Source organism: Lactuca saligna, chromosome 2, assembly GCF_052625555.1.
Source record: "Lactuca saligna cultivar CGN05327 chromosome 2, ASM5262555v1, whole genome shotgun sequence".
Taxonomy (NCBI): Eukaryota; Viridiplantae; Streptophyta; class Magnoliopsida; order Asterales; family Asteraceae; genus Lactuca; species Lactuca saligna.
Window position 1 is genome coordinate 118,681,011 of NC_136418.1, and position 16,070 is coordinate 118,697,080.

General features: G+C 34.0%; 2 protein-coding genes across 2 annotated transcripts; one reads left to right on the forward strand and one right to left on the reverse strand.

Moving 5' to 3' along the window:
* Positions 1-2,543: 2,543 nt before the first annotated feature.
* LOC145031415 (aspartyl/glutamyl-tRNA (Asn/Gln) amidotransferase subunit B) lies at positions 2,544-3,499 on the forward strand. The gene is made up of 2 exons (XM_078979958.1): positions 2,544-2,705; positions 3,088-3,499. Exon 2 carries the CDS (start codon positions 3,107-3,109, stop codon positions 3,347-3,349), a length of 243 nt encoding a protein of 80 aa, XP_078836084.1. The 5' UTR covers positions 2,544-2,705; positions 3,088-3,106; the 3' UTR covers positions 3,350-3,499.
* Positions 3,500-5,863: 2,364 nt separating this feature from the next.
* LOC145031416 (uncharacterized) lies at positions 5,864-6,776 on the reverse strand. Its single transcript, XM_078979959.1, has one exon. The coding sequence runs from the start codon at positions 6,655-6,657 to the stop codon at positions 6,079-6,081; it is 579 nt and encodes a 192-aa protein (XP_078836085.1). The 5' UTR covers positions 6,658-6,776; the 3' UTR covers positions 5,864-6,078.
* Between the last annotated feature and the right edge of the window lie 9,294 nt (positions 6,777-16,070).

A 16,070-nucleotide genomic window follows, 5' to 3' on the forward strand; every position in this document is an offset into this window, starting at 1 on the left:
CCCTATTTTAGCATAATGGGGATCCCCGAACCGGTACCCGGTACCCGTTTTGGCTGGGAATACCCGTTCCTGATTGGGGCGGGTTAACCGGGTTCCCCACCGGGTCGTGTGAAATTTTCATCCCTAATAATCAGTGTTGTAAAAGTCAGTTAACCTCGCTTGAGTTTTTGGAATTTGGTTATACTTGTATAATTATAGCATTTGCTTATTCAGCTATTCCAAATAGTTTTGTGTTATTGATAATTCATATATTTTTGTCATAACTTATTTATGAACTTAGGATATTCTTTATATATATAATTTTCCAATAATTAATAATTTTATAATTCATCTTATGTGAGTACTCTCTGACTATGTCGCATACTTGCTACGTCCTACCCACCTATACCTAGTACCTGCCTAGCAACTTTTGAAACATGGCATATAATACACTACTTTTTTGAACTCCTAAAATCTTGAACATCCAAATACAAATGTGGTATCTTGCTTATTCTTCTTGTGTCGGTGTTTTGTTTTGAAAAGATAAAATGTATGCAATCTTTTTCCCAAGTCAAGAGTATGTGGATCAGAAGTTTATTGTATTGTTTGTTTGTTTTTCAAAAGTCTGCAAAATAATATTTTTTTTTATTATGTATATAAAATAAATTAAATGAAATCATCATCTACTCGTAATTGTATCGAAGTCATTACCACCACTAATCGGCCACTACGACCATTATCATCCTAAAAAACATCATGTTTCGAAAATCAATAAAAACCATGTTCAAATCCAAAACAAAACAAATTGAAAAAAAAAAAACAAAAACAAAAAAAAGTCATAAAAAATTAATTTGAAAAAAGAAAACAAAAAGTCAAACCGAAAAAAAAAAATCAAAACAAAAAAATAAATGGACAAAATAACAATTGAAACACAAATTGGAAAAGATGATAAACTTTAAAAGCTAAGGGTTAGAAATGTCTTCAAACTTTAGAAATTATTTTTTATATCTTCTACAAGACAAACATTTGTTTTATGTCTTTTGTTTTCTAAAAAGGCAAACAATAAGTAGAAGTTGTTCATTTTCACAAAGATAAACACAACGTAAATGGCTATATTGTAGGATTATCCTCAGAAATAATTTATATAACCTAATTGACTACATGATCCTTCAAAACACATATTCGTGAGAAAGAACACACTTGTTTTCACTTATTCCTAACAAATAACACATTGAATTTCATGTACCATGCAAAACACATCAAGATTCAAGCAACACAAAACAAGGTACAAGCAATTGTCTCTTTAATGTTCTTCAAGATTTTGGAAGTAAAACGTTATATTTGTATAACAATGATGAAAATCTCTTATCAATACATATCAAAACGCAATTCAATTGATTATGTTGTCATTTGCTAACAGACTTGTAAAACACGTGCTTTGTTTCATTAATAATACACGTATATATACAAGATGTATATCGTACTATTTTCGGTATAAGATATGTAAAAATATCTTCACTAACTAGTATCCCAGAATCCAAGGAAAGGTAATCTGTTACGATGATAGGATAATCTCGGCTAATATACCCCCACAGTCGAATCGGGAAGAGCATGAACGTTGAGACTACTTTTGAAGTCATCTAATAGTACGGGAGGTAGACCTTTGGAGAAGATATTAGCAACTTGATAGCATGAGGGAATGTGAAAAACACGGATTTGACCATGAGCAACTTTTTCACGAACAAAATGGATGTCAAGCTCTATGTATTTTGTTCTTGATGTTGAACGGGGTTGCAGGATATGTATAACGCACGGACATTGTCACACTGGACGAATATGACTATTTTGAGGCAAATGAAGTTCTAACAGTATACACAGAATGATCACATTTGCTATGTTTGAATCCCAAGGTGAACACATAATCAATGAACCATTTGTACGAAGACTGAGGTGCTTGTTTAAGTAGGCAGACATGATCGTATAAAGATTTCTTAAATAGGCAGACATGGTACGGATAGGAGGGGTCCAAAACCCCCAAGGTTGATCCATGTACACAGTTTCGTGTAGATGCCCATGTAAAAACGCGTTTTTCACATCAGATTGGTGAATTTGTCATGCTTAATCTAATGTAAAAAAAAATAATAATAAAAATAAGTAATGTGAAGTGGTAACAATTTCTAAGGGATACTAGTATGGTAGTGAACATGTAGTGAATATGGCGTGTCGCAAATGTAGCAACACTTTTTTAGTGAGAAATGAAAGAAAAAATGGAAAGGAGCATCGTGATTGATTGGTATTTATTTATCTTCTTAATTTTTCCCCTTAAAATCAAACCTATTAAATTGGCATACTACCACTATTTTTTTTATAACTTATTATTATTATTATTATTATTATTATTATTATTTATGTTAGACATACTAAGCTTGAAAGATATTAAAAAAAAAACAAAAAAATCCTACATGCCACTCTCTCCAGGTCGATATCATAATCATTAAAAATAGTCGTCACAAACTCACAAAGGCTTATAAATTTAAAAGCTTCCATTTTTTTTTTTTTTTCAAATAAGACCCTCGAAGGCTCGAACAATTTTTATTTTTTTTTTCAATTTTTATTTTATTTAAAAAAAGCCCTAACAACACAGAGCACGCCGTTGAAGCCTTGGAAAGGCCACCTGTGTTTCTCCACCCCCATCAAATCATCAATCATCATCGTCTGTAACTCTGGTATTTTCTTTCCCTTGAACTATCTATCTGTTAACTACTTTCTCTATCCGATTAATCAATTTCATTCATCTCCTCAAATTCATATCATCTTCGAATGCTACGTTACGTTAATTTCGGTTGTTTTCCGATTTACAGTTCACAATTCACAAATTTGCCTATGTTTTAGTTTTAGGTCGAACACAGAATCGCAGATCTTTTTTCTATTTAATCTCGATTAAATTCCTGCGACCAAAATTTCATTTTATTATTAGGTTAGTCCCAAAAATCAAAATTGGAGCACAGTTTTATCAATTCTACACTGAATTGTCAAATAGATTAGGGAAATCAATCATGTTTTCCGATTCGACATGAATGAGTTGCTGATAAAAAATGTTTTTGTCAGATATAAAATTGGATTGAAGATGGGAAACCTAGCTGCAAAGGAAAAGGAAAAGAAAAGAGAAGAAGTAGTGATAAAGATTGTGCCTCCATTAGACTCTGCATATGTTCGTTGGCTTGCCAAAGATTTGGAGAGGATTCATGGGTATGTTCCTTCAAAACCTCGAGCCATAAAACCACCAGATCATTACATCGATTACATGCGGATGAATGGATGGTTAGATCTTGATCTAAATGATCCTGCCCTCGCCCATTTATTCAAATAGCAACGTGTTAAAGTGTTCTTGTTTATCATATCCGACTATTATCTAAGACGTGTTATAACTTGTTTTTGGAAACTAATTTTTCAAAATGTCTAAAAGTTGTAAGTAACCGATTTTATGTTTTAAAAGGGTAACCAACTTATATTTTCTGTATGGTTATTGTTATCTCAGGTTTAATTTAATATAATTTAATGGGTTATATCTTTTTCAAATTTTATATTTTTTGACTTAGATTTTAAATTTTATTATAAATTTAGTCTGAATTTAAAATTTTGTTATGAACTCTTCCCAAATTTAGTTTGTTGTTTACAATTTTTTTAAAGATTTTTTATAGTGGTTTATAATTTTTTTTTTCAACTTTTGCATTACTTCATATACATTAGCAAATGAACTTGTAGATAATATATCTGTAAAAAAAATTAAGAAAAAAAATCTTATAAACAATTATAAATTTGTAAAAAAAAAAAAAAAAAAACTAAATCAGACCAAATTTGTAATAAATATTAAAATTTGGACCAAAAGTGTAAAATTTGAAAAAGTGTTTGCCTATTCAATCCGAGATAGTAGGCTACCATTGGTTACCTTTTTAAAACATAAAATCAATTACTTAACAATTTAAGACGTACTTCGAAAAATGTCTTGTTGTTCGGAAGATATATATCGTGTTTTGTATTGTACGATTCCACTTTATAAGAACTCTGAATCATTCTCTTGAAGCTCAACCTCATCATCATAAACGATCTGCTTACCCCGAAATGACCCAAACCAATAGGAAAATCCCACACATTCGTCACCTACTAGTGAGCCGAAAAGCTTATGGATGTATTTTGTTTCGCACCTACGTCACTCACAACCCCGCCCCACTATGTTGTAGAAGATTTAAGCTTCTTGTTGGGTTGGTTACTCAAAACCAACAATTGGCTATTGGATTTTGTCCCACAACTAGAATGACATAGTCAACAAACGCCTTTATCATTTCATTGTTATCCATTTTCAAATAAGAAAAAATAGAACCTTCAATTAGCAAAAGTCGAACATTCTCCAAATTAGACAATGCAAAACCATTTGCTATACAATTTCATCCGGGTTAACCAACACAGAACTTTCAATCTCCAAATTAGCAAATACATAACCATTCGTTATACAGTTACAGACTTACATCTAAGTTAGAAGATACAAAACTTTTGGTTTCCAACATAACAAACACAGATATAATCAAAACATTCATCTTCCCCCGTTAAGCACATCATAAGCAATATTATTATTGGCAAAAACAAAAAAGTTTATGCAAATGAAAAAATTGTTAAATACGAGAGGTTTAATTTTTTATGTTAGGTTTTTAAAAATTTTTTTTACCAATTACTACTAAAAGGCTTAGAACGAAAAAACTTGAAATAAAAAATGAGTTTGGTGTGGTTAGCTTGGTTAATAAACTCGCAACAATGGGTAGAACAAAGGTTATGGATCGGATTAATCGGGTTTTGTTTAAGAAATATTTACTCAAAACCCGACCCTATTAAACTTTGGGTTAGTCGGGTTCGAATTAATACATGTTTTGAGCTTTTTGCAACTGAATGAGTGATTTAGTAATTTTAAAAGAGCTAAATATAGTTATGGAAAACAGCCCCATTAAGTCCATGACCCATCACATAAATAGATTCTAGAAACTCAAAAGAAAAAAAATAACAATAAAATAAACCGACCTTCATAATGGTTAATTGGAAAGAATACCAATGGCCTACTATAATAATGCTCCCACAAAGACGTGTATATAAATTTCTAAAAGACCTAAACGAATTTAATATTCAATGAATCAAATGCGAATTATATGATTAAGAAACAGGGTATAATAACTAAATACTAAATTAGATTATAGAATGAAGAAATACGTTTACCCAATCGAGTTGAACAGCCCTAATTATAAGTTTCACTTTCCAACCATTTATGTTACTATATAACTATATAAGTACCTATAGAATAAACTTTTAAGTATCAAAATAGAAATTCCTCTAAAAAAAAGTATCTTTTCATTTCAACTTTTTTGATATTTAATTTTCTTTTTTTCAAATCTTATTAGTACAAAATAAAAGTTTGAACTAAACTTTTTAGTTTATGGGTTGAGCCGAATTCATAAAAAGATAGAATAGGTTTAAAATATGTTCTTTTTGCTCTAAAGTTACGTGATAAAGTGCTTTAAATTTTGATCATGTTCATCATTTTGGTTAATTTTAACCATGATTTCATGTATGTTAATATAATAAAAAATCAATCGAAAATATTATGTGAATCTGGAAGTTCCTAATTATAATTAATCAACCAGTGCGAAAATGACATCAATCTTCATCATCAGATGGAGTATGTTCGAAGCATGAACAAGAACAAATCAACATGATCATTGGATATGTTTACTTGATATAACTTGTTCAAAATAAGAATAATCAAGATTTAATTTGTTTGTGATCTAGATCTTACCACAACAGGAATAAATGACTAATTCAACGATAAAGGGAAAGAAGATCATGAAAATCACGGATCAAAAGAAATCGTGAATCTTGATAATGGAATTAACAAGCGTTTAAGCTTTCTAAACGGTGGAATCCAAGTGTAAATCAATAGAATTCATCTTAATTATTGCTTCACGATTTTCACAATTATGGCTCAGCTAATTCACAGATTTAAAACAAAAACAGAATAGAAGAAGAGATCTATAACTCACTCATCAGTCGTCATCATCAATTGGTCTTGGCAGGATCCGGAATCTGAAACAAACCGGCGCCGGCAGCTCCACGAGGAGGTGCAAACCCTAAAAACTTCTGTAGATTCGTCCTGATACTGATCGAACACAAGAAATACAAAAACGCCATCGAACAATCCGTCGGATCGTCTCCCTGCAATCCTCTGTGACTCATCTTCTGGACAATCCTAGCCGGAACAAACGGCAACTTCGCAACCGCCTTTCCCTCAAACAGATTGTTCAAAAACCCAAACACAACGAACAGAACCAGAGCAACGACGCCACCAGATTTGAACTTGAAGAGAGACAAATCTCTGCTGGATTCCTTCAACGACGTTTCTACGCGATCTATTTTTTTGGTTTTGGACTTTTTGGGGGCGGCGGCGACAGTTGAATCGGTTTTCATGGTTTCGAGTTTCTTGGAGGCTTTGTCGATGGAGGATTTGAGTGATTTATAAGATGCGGTGCGGTAGATCAAGAGCCATGAGATTGCTTCGCAGATGACGGCGGTGCAGAAAGAGATTCCGACGACCGTTAGGCCGTCGGAGTACTTGAAGGTGGAGAAGAGGGATGTCATTGTTGACTGAAGAATTGGGGGAAGAGAGAAAGAGGGGAAAGGAAGACGAGGGTTTGTGGAGAGGCTGAGAGAGTGGCGTTGATGCTTGATAGATTCGCCGATAAACCCACTCACGTTGCCTACAAATCTACAAGGGTAAAAAATGGAATAAAATTACATTAATCTAGATCGAACTAAAGAAACTTTTTTTAGTGAAGTATAAGAGTAAATTACACATTTTTTTTAATCATGAAATGAAAACAAAAGCTAGTTAGAAATCATCAACACGAACAAACTAGTTAAGAATGTGAATTTTTAACCATCCAATTCAATTCTTCCTAGCTTTAGTGATCTAGCAGAAAACCAATTAAAAAAACGTTATAATTTTATTGAAAATAAAATATTTCTTATACTTGTTTTGGCGAAAAATCAAAGCATTTCGGTAAGTTCATAGAACCCAAAGGATTGACATACACACCGAGTCAAAGTTGCATGCTTTAAATGAGCTACAAGTTGGATATCAATCCACTCTGACAATAAGCAATCAAAAACAGGGAACTGCAATACCATACAACACGCAATCTGTGACCAAAGCTGATGAGCGAGAGAACATTTGAAGAACAAATGACTTACATCTCTGACATCACCACTACACATCGGACATAATAGAGACTTCATTTCCACATCCCGTTTATCTAAATTCCTCCGTGTTGGAATTCGATCCATCATAACTCTCCAAATAAAGGCATTAATCTTTACAGGAATCCACCTATTCCAACAAGTCACAAAACTACCATTGGAAGATATGTGTCATCTCATCGATATGGATTTTGATTGATCGAATCGAGAACGTACTAGAAGGATCTAACTGTTGGAAATAGGGGTCCAATGTCATAACTAAATTTGTAACGTCCCAAAAATTCGTACCAAAAATTTTCTTTTAATCATTACCAAAGCCATACTCATAAAACATATCATACGTCATAACATGAATTCAGAGTATCATTTCCAAAACATATGTTCATTATCAGAGTAAAACATTTCAGGCTGACTAATCAATGGTGTGTGTCATGCGACCACCCCGAGCTCTTCCCTCCGCTACCAGAAGTACCTGAAACCAAAACTGAAAACCGTAAGCACGAAGCTTAGTGAGTTCCCCAACCTACCACATACTTTGCGTAAACACATACAGCACATACTGGGTCACGCCCGCTATTTCGGGCCTCGCCTGCTACAACGACCCCGACGCTCCAGGCCCCGCCTGCCTTCGAGCCCCGCTGGGATACATATCTGTTTCACTTAGGCCTCGCTTGTCACTGGGCCTCGCCCGCTAACATATAATAGCACATAAACATATCGCAACACATAAGGTAAGCATATACTAATGGATCATGTCCTAAGGCCTCGCCTATCTTGGGCCTCGCCCTTGACCTGCTACTGATGAGTCATGGAACCCCGTCCACGCTCCTACTGATAGTGAGATACGGGCCCAACCCATACTCACTCTTTCCCTAACTTGGGCCTCGCCCCTGTTCTGCTGCTAATGAGATGTGGAACACCGTCCATACTCTGTTATTGGTGTTGGGTTTTGAGCATTCTAACACTCCTAAGTGTGCATGCAACCCTAAATACCTTGGATCTATGTTTTCTCTATTATACATGCAAATAAGAACATCCAAGGTATTATCCTAATCTAGCATACAAAACAATGAGTGTAACAAGATAGAATACATACCTCTTTGATGTAGAAAGTATTCATGAAGCTTGAGTGCCTAGCCCCAATAGTGTGGAAGCCTCAAATGGAATCACAATCATCAAAACACTTAGAATAACTTGAGAGAGTTCTACACTTCATGAAATCGGCTAGCCCTTTGTTACTCTCACTAGTGGCCGATTTTTGTCAAGAATAAGATCTTTATATAGTGTTACAATTAGGGTAAATCCTTAATTGTCATGGCTTTCCATTTCCTTGGATCCATGGGTTCAAATACACCATGGAGCATCCATGGACCATCCTATGGGTTTTAGCCCAACTTGATTATCCATGGAGCATTAGCCCACTATATAAGTATGGATGATTTACACAATCAACCCATATATTTAATTAGTCTTCTTTTGATCACTTAATTAATCCTAGATTAATTCTTGATCAATACTAATTAAATAATCTTATTATTCTTATTATTAATATACTAGAACTTATAATATATTAATAACCATAAGTGTCTTATTTCTCTCATTATAGTCTATCCAAGTGCATGATGGTATGCAACCCAAATGGACCATGCCGAGTCGGGTCAAGTCTTACCAATTATAGTTATGGACTTAGACATTAATCCAACAGTCTCCCACTTGGATAAGTCTAAAACTATTATTGCGTATGACTTCAGGAACCAACTGGCAATCGTAGCTCTCAAAAGCTTCTGTCGAACTCTGACCTTGTAGATGAACTCTGACCTTGTCAATGACTTGTCCATTAGATAAGGGATCATATAATCCTCTGTTCTCATGATATCAGCCAGACAAATACATGGAACAACGTCGTACTTATTGTCCAGCAGTTTGTTTCCCGATTTTCGATTTGTTTGACAAAGAACTCAATCGAACACATCAATTCAGTTCTGACCGGCCGGTACATAGGTCACAACAAAATCATCGAGGGGCCCAGATATCGCTTCTATTTCTAGAAGGAACAGATAAACTTCAACTCATATGCTTGTTCTACTACTTGTTGAATTGTACACAAAGGCACGTTTTATAACATCAAGTTACTGATGCGTTTACGTGCAATCAATGCACAACCAACTCATAGGTAACAACTCATATCTCTAGGTTTGAAGATTTATATGATATTACCGTCTCACTATCACTCGAGATAAATTCCATGAAGTGATACAAGTGAGCGTGGGTTTATTCCAATACTCATAACTTATGAGCACTCATGAATGTTGTAGCAACCATTGCTATGACTAAACCCATTTAGCCATCTACAAACCCGATTCATGACAGTCTTGATTCATACCTACTTCCAACATATGAACGACTGTGGAGTGTTTAAATAACTTAGTCATTCGAAAATAATAACCTAGCTATTTTGGAAGTCAAAACATGCAAAGTGAAACACAATAATAATCGAATCTAATATGGTCTCAGAACCCTTTTGAATATAAATAAAACCACTTTTTATTTATCACCATATTGATTACACATTATTCAATGTTTCAAATAATCAACTTAAGACTTAAATAAAAACAACAGTCGTCCCATGCTCCTAGCATGTACACTTTGTTTTTCTAAACAATAGTTATGCCATACCCCAAGTATGCACACTATGTTTGTCTATGATCCTTACATTGTGATGTAGATCAATTGAACATGATTCCATTGATACTCATTTCACAATCCCAAATCCTTATTGTAAATGTGAGAATCCCCGATTCCTATCATTTACCAAAAAAAACTGTTAGAATTTAAACTTTTATGCAATGTTCCTCTTGTAATGATTATTCACAAAGTCACCAAAACCTTGTCACTAGTCATTACAGAGTATTCCAAAGAAGGTCAACCTTTATGGAACGGAAGTCGCATATTCAAAGTGCATTGCTTTGAACATCCTTCTTGCATTAAGGTTTTCTAATCTTACATAGATTAAATAACTTCCTCCTATGGAGACATTTCCATAGTCCCATTTTGACTATCACTTCTGAACAAGAGTTACCTCTTTTCAGAAAATGTCAATATGGTCCTGCCAAAATTAACACTATACTTCCAAATGTCCTTGAGCAACCAATCTTTGGCAAACCTCAGATTTTCCTCGACAATTGCTTAATCACTTTAGTCATATCCAGTTCTAGACCTTTCCCTTCTAAATGCCTTAAGCATTTGGAAAAATTTAGAAAGGATGAATATTATAACACATGCAATTGACCCTATATGAGAAGCATATGGGACACGATTCATGATGTTTGACATAAAGACATGATACTAGACAAGTCTTTTGCTACAATATTTTTATTTGCCATGTTTTCAAGATTTAACTATAAAGAGGGATGCCGTAATCATAATCGAATTTTGAAAACACAATATATATAGAATTTTCTTAAGTCGAACCATTCAGACATAAAATTCTTATATATATTCTTGACTAAAGATGATTAAAATCTCAATCTATGCTTTAGAATTGAAATGAAGTATAATTTCCTCTCCCTTAATTATAGCAAAACAAGTTTTCAACCCCTACAACTTCATGAATTGAAACTTTGTTTTCTATAATTAACATTGCTAACTTGCAACACTAAACATAGTGATCATGCTCCCACTAACATGATGATTATCAGCATAACACTTATGCTCCCACTAGCTCTGACATATTTTCAGAAATCTGCTGGACTTCTGAAATTTAGATTCATACATCCTTTCTTAGATAGCTCACATGTGTGTCTAAACAATTTTCAGAACTATGAAAAGGGATGCCGTAATCATAGTCTCAATTGCTTAGGCATTTGCCATTTCTCACAAGTCCATGTTAGCGTGCCGGTTAACCACACGCGCTCCACTAACGACTTTTGAAAATGCAAATAACACAATTGCTATCTACGTAAAATCTACTTAGTGAAAGCGTTTCCTCACCATCATTTTCATGAATCGGAGAGAAACCTTATGACACTTAGATTTTATAGTGTATGAGTTCCTATCCATGCGAATTTGTCAAAACCATAATCACAAGGTAAGGTTAGTGACAAATTCAGCCTTACATGGATTAAACTTGTTCAATCTTACTTTCTTATCACCTTGGTAGCACAAGGCCCACCAATGCTTCCAAGTTGAACTCTGATAACTCACATGCAAATCCAACTTATTTGAAGTAGGTACAGAAATGAGAATTATGTCAACACGATAGGTTGCAAACCTTAAGTCGTGTGCTAGTGATAAATTACAGGTTTCACTCTTGATTAAATCTTGAAACTCTTTCAGGATCTTTAAGGCTCCCACTGTCCCCTTGACATATAAGTTTTCCTAGTCAAGAACCATTCCTTGACAAAACAAATATTCAAGGGATAGTGCGGATTCTTATCAAGACTAACACTTCACACAATTGGTCTTAGTTGGTCTTTGTCTCATCCAAGACATCACAACTTACCAATCTCAAATGTACAAGAGTAGAAACATTTCACACTACATTTGATAAGTGTTTTAAACATTACTTTATGTCACTCAATGTTACAATCTTGGAGTATGACTCTAAGAATTGTTTTGGAACGAAGTATGACTCATCTCCTTGATCTTAACTAATCCAACAATTCATGACCTCTCTTCTTAGCCATAACAATGCACTAAGACGTCCTTAGAGTATGAATTTGTGATATGGTTTCTAAATCATTAAGATGATCATAAAACTGATACTAAAGTACTCTCCCATCTTTTCAGATTTGAGAAACTTTTATCCTTCTGCCTAATTTGATTCTTCTTATTCGCTCTGCCATACATTGGAACCTTTCCAATGTTACAGAATTATACTTAACCTTATAAGTATAATCATATTTACTAATCTTTAGTAAATCATGACAAATCAATCTTTGTGGTAGACCTTGACCAGTGCACACCCAGTATACCTAATTCCTTAGTCCTTTAATTGACTCACATATACATGTGATCAAAGAATTAGTCTTAATTTTTCAAAGATGAAAATTCTCATTCATCATACAATACAACTTGTATGATTCCAAGTTTCTGTCCAATTGAAACTTGGGTGATGAAAAACTTTCTTCATTTGGTAAATTCAGACACTACCACAAATGAAAGAATCAAATCCACTTTCCAATATTGCTATTACTGGAAACATATAAGCAACAATTTTCCACAAATGCCATTGTAAGGATATTTTTTAAAATAAATAAAATTAAAAACCTTTTTTTTATTATTTTAAAACTTTGCGGAAAAACTTATCCTTACAATCCACATGAAAACCTTGTTGTTATCTATTCACAAGCAATATATTATAACTCCTAAAAAGTGGCTCAAGAATCCGATCTTCAAACTACGCGATAGAAATCCATCTACGCGATCAGATTCAGCATATTCTTTCTTTAAGTTTCTTTACCTTTTCTTTGATTCTTAAAACATCACCATGTGACCTAGTCACATCATGTATCAAGAATCTCAGAATAGAAACTTAGCAGAGTTAGATAGTGGACTTTACCTGAAGTAGAGTCAAACTTATCGACTTTAACATCCTTAGGTAAATTATGGCAGCTTTGCAACCAATGCCCCTTTCTTTGGCAATATAAACATATGGACCCTTTGATAATGGTACACGGGACTATCACAGACTTAGTTTTTCTCTTTACCATTTGGTCAACCGAGTTGACTATGGTCGGTCCCTTTCCATTGGGAAGAGAATGCTTTTATGGATTTCCTGTGTCACTATTGTCAATGTCCATCAAGTTTTAAGGAAGTTGATCTTAACAAATAGATAAAATCATTAAGGGTCTTGTCATAGTCTTTTTCATAGGTGTTCCAAAAGAACTCACTATGTGACTTAGAAAGTGATTGAACCACCAACTTTCTCAAGACTTTGACACCCAACTCTCCCGGCTTGTCAATATGTGACTTTATCTCCAAGATGTGAGCACACATAGACTATGCTTGCCAATAGGGATTAAGTGACTTTTAAACTTTTCAAGAACTTGTGGGTGAGGGAGAATAATTGGAGGAGATAGAGGAAGTGAAGCATAATGTTGAGGAACATCATCTTCAAGAGATTTGGGAAGATCATAAATGTTTAAACCAGACATGTTTTGGGAGATATTCAAGATAGTTGATTTAAAGTCCTTAATATGACACCCAATATGAAATATTAAGGCTAGGACCCAACACAATATTTTATAATTTGGAAGAGGGATGCCGTAATCCAAGCTATAAAATATTTGAAGGTAGGCGAATGACGATTCACCAATTTCCACCATGAAAAACGAAATAATTTATTAGGTTTTAATTGGATTTGAAATTCCTAGATCTTTTGAGATTCATTGAACTTTTCAATGGCATGTTTCAATCTCGAGTGTGCCCTCTCAAATTTTGTGACTGGGATGCCGAGGATCACAAAACAAGGTGTGAACAACCATACCAATTCACTCGGTACCCTTAATATTATCACCTAATCAATGTGCCGGTTAACCACACACGCTCCATTGATCTATGACAAACATTAAGTCACCCTTCGTGGTCCTTACTAGTCCAAGTTAGTGTGCCGGTTAACCACACACGCTCCACCAACGACTTGGTAAGGTACAAAGTGTGAATTCCATGGGCTAGCACCAAATTCACATTTTTCCTAAAGTAACTAAGATTGGGAATTATTAAGATTTTAGTTACTTTATTATTTATCATTAATACTTTTAATGAAGGGAGAATTTAAAGTCATTGTCCTACCCGTTCGGCTAACGACCCTCCACCGATCAAGCAAGCAGTGGGTGAGAGTGGACACCCATTAAGTCGCCATTTTATAGGCAACAACCTTATACCCACCTTATAGACCGGTTTCGTGAATGAGGCCTACTAACGGTAAAACGACTTGTTCTTATACATATATATAATAATTAACCATTAATGTTATAAATAGTATAAGTGTTGAATTTTAACTCTTTAGAATTCTAAGGGTTAACTTGGAATTAAAGTATTCATAAGAGAAAACTTTACAAATTCCAAAACTTGAGGGCAAGTTTTGAAACTATTCAAAACTAATTAATTCCATAACTTATGTGTTTAAAGTAGTTTTAATCCAAAAAAAAAAAAAAAAAAAAAAAAAAAAAACTCTTCAAGTTCCATAACTTATGGAAGACTTTAAACTAATAAGAGAATTAACTTTTCTTTATTTTTATAACTTATGGAATTAATTAAGGTTACACTTTATTTATTTATTTAGTTATTAATGAAGTGACTCTTGAACTTCCATAACTTGAGGACAAGTTATGGAGTCATAAAAAAAAAATTCAATGACACAAGACTCTTCATTTTGTAACCATTACCAACTTTTATGAGTTTTATGAGTCTTTAATGTGACTCTTCATGTAACTTGAGGACAAGTTACACAAACACATTTTATACTCAACTCTTAGATTAAAATGGATTGAAAACAACTATTTCAATTAACTTTTCTATTAATCTAAGCAACTCATAAGAACAAGATAATTTAAATCAAACTTTTTCATGTAATTAGTCTAAACCTTAAACTAATACAAAACATGAATCTATTGACAATTATCTTTGAAAATGGATTAGCATGAACATTACCACATTAAAAAACAAGTTTATAAGTTCAAAAACAACTTAGGGTAATGTTCCTAGTCCATTTCTAGCCAAAAACCTCGAAAATATGCTGTTTGGGGTCCAACTCGTCGAGTGCATGAACAAAACTCGGCGAGTTGGATGCATTTTGCCTTGGACTCGTCGAGTCCCTTCATGGACTCGGCGAGTCTGCTGGGCTGACAGCATCAAAACTCGATTTTTTAGCTCCATTTGCAAGTATAACAAGAAAACAAGCCTAGGCTCTGATACCACTGTTGGGTTTTGAGCATTCTAACACTCCTAAGTGTGCATGCAACCCTAAATACCTTGGATCTATGTTTTCTCTATTATACATGCAAATAAGAACATCCAAGGTATTATCCTAATCTAGCATACAAAACAATGAGTGTAACAAGATAGAATACATACCTCTTTGATGTAGAAAGTATTCATGAAGCTTGAGTGCCTAGCCCCAATAGTGTGGAAGCCTCAAATGGAATCACAATCATCAAAACACTTAGAATAACTTGAGAGAGTTCTACACTTCATGAAATCGGCTAGCCCTTTGTTACTCTCACTAGTGGCCGATTTTTGTCAAGAATAAGATCTTTATATAGTGTTACAATTAGGGTAAATCCTTAATTGTCATGGCTTTCCATTTCCTTGGATCCATGGGTTCAAATACACCATGGAGCATCCATGGACCATCCTATGGGTTTTAGCCCAACTTGATTATCCATGGAGCATTAGCCCACTATATAAGTATGGATGATTTACACAATCAACCCATATATTTAATTAGTCTTCTTTTGATCACTTAATTAATCCTAGATTAATTCTTGATCAATACTAATTAAATAATCTTATTATTCTTATTATTAATATACTAGAACTTATAATATATTAATAACCATAAGTGTCTTATTTCTCTCATTATAGTCTATCCAAGTGCATGATGGTATGCAACCCAAATGGACCATGCCGAGTCGGGTCAAGTCTTACCAATTATAGTTATGGACTTAGACATTAATCCAACAATTGGTGAGGTACGGGACCTCGCCCACACTCACCTCCCTACTAGGCACATACAAGTATCACACATACAACAAGTATACTCTATCATGAAAACCATTCCTTGGGCACCCGCC

Coding starts and splice junctions, on each gene's coding strand:
- LOC145031416 (XM_078979959.1), bottom strand. CDS start 6,657: ATGACATCCCTCTTCTCCACCTTCAAGTACTCCGACGGCCTAACGGTC.
- LOC145031415 (XM_078979958.1), top strand. CDS start 3,107: ATGGGAAACCTAGCTGCAAAGGAAAAGGAAAAGAAAAGAGAAGAAGTA.